The sequence below is a fragment of the Myotis davidii genome, unplaced genomic scaffold (genome assembly GCF_000327345.1).
Source record: "Myotis davidii unplaced genomic scaffold, ASM32734v1 scaffold150, whole genome shotgun sequence".
Lineage (NCBI taxonomy): Eukaryota > Metazoa > Chordata > Mammalia > Chiroptera > Vespertilionidae > Myotis > Myotis davidii.
The window spans coordinates 765,577-770,344 of record NW_006283437.1 but is presented as its reverse complement, the minus strand read 5'-3'; the positions used below and the strand labels follow the sequence as shown (position 1 = coordinate 770,344).

Here is a 4,768-nt window from a genome sequence, read left to right as displayed (position 1 = left end):
GAAGGGGGGGGGGGGCTTACCTCCTGGATTTGCATTCTGCTCCTTCTCCTGCGGGGCCTTGGGAACCCGACCAACTCCCTGCAGCTTGCTTTCCTCGCCTGTAAAATGGGAAATAATAACTCTTTCTACTTCACAGGGTTGTTGAAAGTAGGTTGAACATAAAAAGCACAATATTACTGTCTAGTATTGGCAAAGCAGCAAAGGTACAGTCCTGGCCCCTGCAGGACCTCCCCGCTGTGTCCCCTTCTGTGAAATGAGGAGGTTGGGCCTCATCCTGCCCTGAGGCTCTGGGAAACGACTCCAGCAACAGACCACGGGAAGCTGCCATCCTGCCCCGGGGCTGTGGTCACCCCAAAGGAGCGCCCCGTCACACGTTGCTTAGGGGCGTGTTCTAGTCTCTGGGGCCCAACCAGACCCCTGGGCGCCCACAGAAGGGATGCCTTGTGCTGAGGGAGGGTTCTGAGCAGGAGAAGATCCGGACTGTGTGCCCCAGGGGATTGCTAGGGAGGAGCTGGGGGCTGTCTGGCTGATCAGGGACAGGGAGCTGGGAACCTGCGGGAGGAGGAGCAGGAGCAGGAGCTTGGGGTTGGATCCCAGGCTACCTCCCCCACGATCTCCGCAGGGAACTCGGAGAGCCTCAGGTTTTCCACCTAAACAATGGAAGTTCCCGAGGACTCAGCCCTCTCGGAGGCTCTTGTTCGCTCAGCTATTCTACCGACCTGTGGTCTCAGACAAGCAGTCAACCCTTACAGGGCACCTCCTGTGTGCAAAATGCTGAAGAGCCTGCTGGGCTCTGAAGCCAGGCTGTCTGCTGCAAAGCTGGGTTCTGCTACTTCCAGCTGTGTGACCTCGGACAAGCCTCTTAACCTTTCTGTGCCTCAGTTTCCTCATCTGAAAAACGGGGCTAATAATGGCTCTACCTCTTCAGGCTGTTGAGGGGATTAAATGTGTTGGTATAAAGTGCCTAGAACTGCCCAGCACACAGCAACTTCTCAATACCTAGTAGCTGCCATTCTATACCTTGATCCATGTCATTCTTATGCCCCCTCAGTTCACTCACTCGACCCCCAAATATGCCCTGCACGCGCGCTGCGGGCCCAGCTCCGGGCGGGGAGAGGGGCACAGCCGTGATCAGAACTAGCCTGGGCCCTGCCCGCAGGGAGCTGACAGCGGGCAGCAGGAGGCAGGGGCTGCCCACTCCCCACTGGTGCTTCGTGAGCTTGGTCAACGGGATCTCAATCCACCTTGGCTGAGGGGCCGCCCTCGGCTCGCATCCCACCCACATTTCCTGGCCGTGTGGGCACGGGAGGTGCCTCCTGCTCTCTGTCTCGGTATCGTCATCTGTGGGAGAGGGGACTTTTCCACGCGGCCGCTGCCGTGGCTGCCTGGGTGGTGCACGCAGACCGCCCGGGGCCCCAAGGCGGTGCACAGGAAGTGCCCGATACCGCCTGTTCCCACCTCCTCTCACCTGGTCTGACCTCGGAGCCTCTCTCTGAACTTCCTTTTTTCTGGCAAGACTTCCACTGGAGCTTCCAATGTGTTCCTGCCTCAGGGGAGTTGGGCCACAGTGAGAAGCTGAAATGGCTTTGTCTGTCTCCCTTTGACACTTAAGACTTCTGCTCCCCCCTCCTCGTTATGCTTATGTTCGTTTTAATGTGAAAGACTGGGCCTGCCCTACTGAGCCTCGAGCTGGCACCCCGGGAGGGAGGCCTCCATCCTGTGGGTGCTGTAGCCTGGCCCGGCCAACCCCGCACTGAGACTAGCTCAGGACTAGCACCTGCTGCCAATGCCTGTCGGAGTCCCGCCCGGAGGAGACGGTAGAAGCAGACCCGCCTGCCCTCAGGGGCCAGGCCTGATGGAGTGCGGCCGGAGACCTGTCCAATGTGAAGGCCCTAGTGCGTGGGCACCAGCCGGGCAGAATGGCAGCACAGAGCAAGCCCCGCTTCTCACCTTTTGGGTGCTGGACCATGGGGAGACCCTGGGGATCCCGGGAAGCGTACGGGGTGCTCGGGAGTGGAGGGGAGAGTCAGGAGGCCCTGAGGATGATTGACCAGCGAGGGCGGGAAGGACAGTGAGGGCGCTGCAGGTGGTCTAAATGTGGAGGCCAGGAGACGCCAGCGCTGTGCCCTCCTCTCAGAGTCATTGCTGGTATCGAGGCCCTTGAAGCAAAGGAACAAAGGGAGACATTCGGCCTTTGGAGCAGTGACGGGAGGGAGGCGGTCAGACAGGCGCTCAGCCCGGCCCGGCTTCTGTGGCTCCTTCTTCCCACTCCCTGGAGAGCCGGCTCCTCCCCGACGCCTTGGCAGCCACCACCGTGCTGGCGCCTGGGGACACTAAGTGGGGACCTTGCCTAATGGGGCAACACTTCATGCCCCCAATCCCGATGCTCCAGCAGCAGCTAATCTACAGCATTACCTTGCCCTTAGAGGAGACTTGGGGGCCACTGTCCCTTCCCCGTGGGCTCCTTAGTTCTCCAAACCACAGCTGCAGCTCCACACACGTCCACTGGACAGCAACCAACTCGTGTGTCCAAATCTCTCCTCTCCTCCCTTTCCTCTCCTCTCCTCTCCCCTCCCCTCACGCACGCACGCACGGCGTGCCCCGTGCCCCAGCCTGCACCCCGCTTCCCCCTCTCCTCTCCTCTCCTCTCCTCTCCTCTCAACCTGTTCTCTCTGCTGCCTCTTATTTTAGCTCAAGATGCCAGCAGTGTCCCCATGACTCAAGCTGGAGCCTTGTAAGTCATCCTTCCTCTCACTCCCTGGGCCATGGCCTTTCATCGCCGGGCTCACGCCTCCTCAAATTCAGGGCCCAGCTCAGTGTCACCTTGTCTTCAAAGGGCAGTGGCTGCGTCATCTCTCTCCTTGGCTCCTGAGCCACTTGTCCCTGTCTCTGGGAGAGCCCTCCTGTCTTCTGCTCCCATTGCATTCACATATCAATCTCTCCTGCCAACGGGAGGACTCAAGGGCAGGGACCTGCACCCCATTCATTTCACCATCCTCACGGCTTCCTGCGGGAGACTGCGTGTCGGTGGAGAGAACTGGTTCTCAGGGGGCAGTCGTGCATCCCGAGTGGAGCCAGCTGACTCTTAGCTGAAGGCCACCGCCTGGGACTGAGCTCAGGTCCCAGGGACAGAGGCGCGGGAGAGCTCCGCAGGCTCAGGCTTCCCGCCACAAATCCTTTCCTCTCGCTCCCGTGCCCTCCACATCTTCTATAAACATGCCACAGCTGCAAGTTACCACTGAGGCTTTATTATTATTATTATTATTATTATTTTTTTATATCACTGAGGCTTATAAAAGATGCGTTTCTCTTCCCTTCTCTCAGGGTTAAGCAACATCATTGGCATCATAGTTTACATATCGGCCAATGCTGGGGACCCCGGGCAGCGCGACTCCAAGAAGAGCTACTCATACGGCTGGTCCTTCTACTTCGGAGCCTTCTCCTTCATCATCGCCGAGATCGTGGGCGTGGTCGCCGTGCACATCTACATAGAGAAGCACCAGCAGCTGCGCGCCAGGTCCCACTCGGAGCTCCTGAAGAAATCGACTTTCGCTCGCCTGCCCCCCTACAGGTACAGGTTCCGGCGGCGGTCCAGCTCCCGCTCCACGGAGCCCAGGTCCCGAGACCTGTCCCCCATCAGCAAAGGCTTCCATGCCATCCCCTCCACCGACATCTCCATGTTCACCCTCTCCCGGGACCCCTCCAAGATCACCATGGGGACCCTCCTCAACTCCGACCGGGACCACGCTTTTCTACAGTTCCACAACTCCACGCCCAAGGACTTCAAGGAGACGCTGCACAACGACCTGGCCAACAGGCGCACCACGCCGGTCTGACTGCCCTCGCCTCCGCCGGGCAGCGGGCGGGGAGGGGGCGCACAGGGGTCGCGGAGGTTGCATGGCATGGTCCTCGTGATGGTATTATTTTTTACAAAGAATGAAACCAAATGGATCGGCCCTTCCCACCCTCTGCCCCTCACCCTCCAGGCCCTAACCCTCTGCTCCCCCGATCCCCAAGCCCGTCCCGTCCCGACGAGTCCTCTCTGTGTGTCTGTGCCGAATGTCTCCCTCCTTCCTTCTTCCCCGGAAGGACCCCCACCTTCCTCCCTCCTGGGAATAGGATTTCACTCAGAGTCACAGGTGGTGGCTTGGGGGGATCCCCGCATACCCAGGCGTGTGCACAGCTGTCCCGATTGTCCCCTCACACAGATCCTCAGGACACCAACCGCCCCGTGGCCCTGGGGAGGCGTCCACCTTTCCGTGTTAGAGAAACATGACCAGACATCAAAGCTGCGGAGCCCCGGAGCAGCTCCTGTAATAAGCACTCATGTGATTAAAGGTTCTGCGTGACCAACCGCGCCGAGGTGTTGTTGCTTCCGGTCCTCGCTGCGAAGCTGGCTGCCCGCTGAGCTGCACGCTGGCTGGCAGGACAATCCCTTCGCCGCCTGAGGCAGCAAGGCGCTCCCACCAATGTCAGAGTCGGTGTCCCCCACCTGGGTCCCGGGGCCAGCATGTGGTCTGAAGCCTGGCTCTCGGACCCAGTAGCTCCAGGATCTTGGGCAAGTCCACCTACACACTTCAAGCCTCAGTCTCCTCATCTTAAAAATGGAGCATGCTTTAGTGCTGTTCTCCGTGAGGTTGTGAGGCTTAAAAAAAACACCACAGGTAGAGTGACTAGCACATTGTAAATTATTCATGTGTGTACACATGTAATTTTTGGATGGATTCGGGAGAGAAGGAGCATGGCATTAGCCTGCTCAGGCCGCCGT

At 59.2% G+C, this 4,768-nt stretch overlaps 1 protein-coding gene across 1 annotated transcript in view; it reads left to right on the top strand.

The window, feature by feature from the left end:
- CACNG3 (calcium voltage-gated channel auxiliary subunit gamma 3) overlaps positions 1-4,353 on the top strand; it is an 84,659-nt gene extending 80,306 nt beyond the window's left edge. Inside the window, exon 4 of the mRNA XM_006753610.2 lies at positions 3,325-4,353. Within this exon, the coding sequence (XP_006753673.1) occupies positions 3,325-3,836 (512 nt within the window). The 3' untranslated portion in view covers positions 3,837-4,353. The remainder of the gene's footprint in view (positions 1-3,324) is intronic.
- The last annotated feature ends 415 nt before the right edge of the window (positions 4,354-4,768 follow it).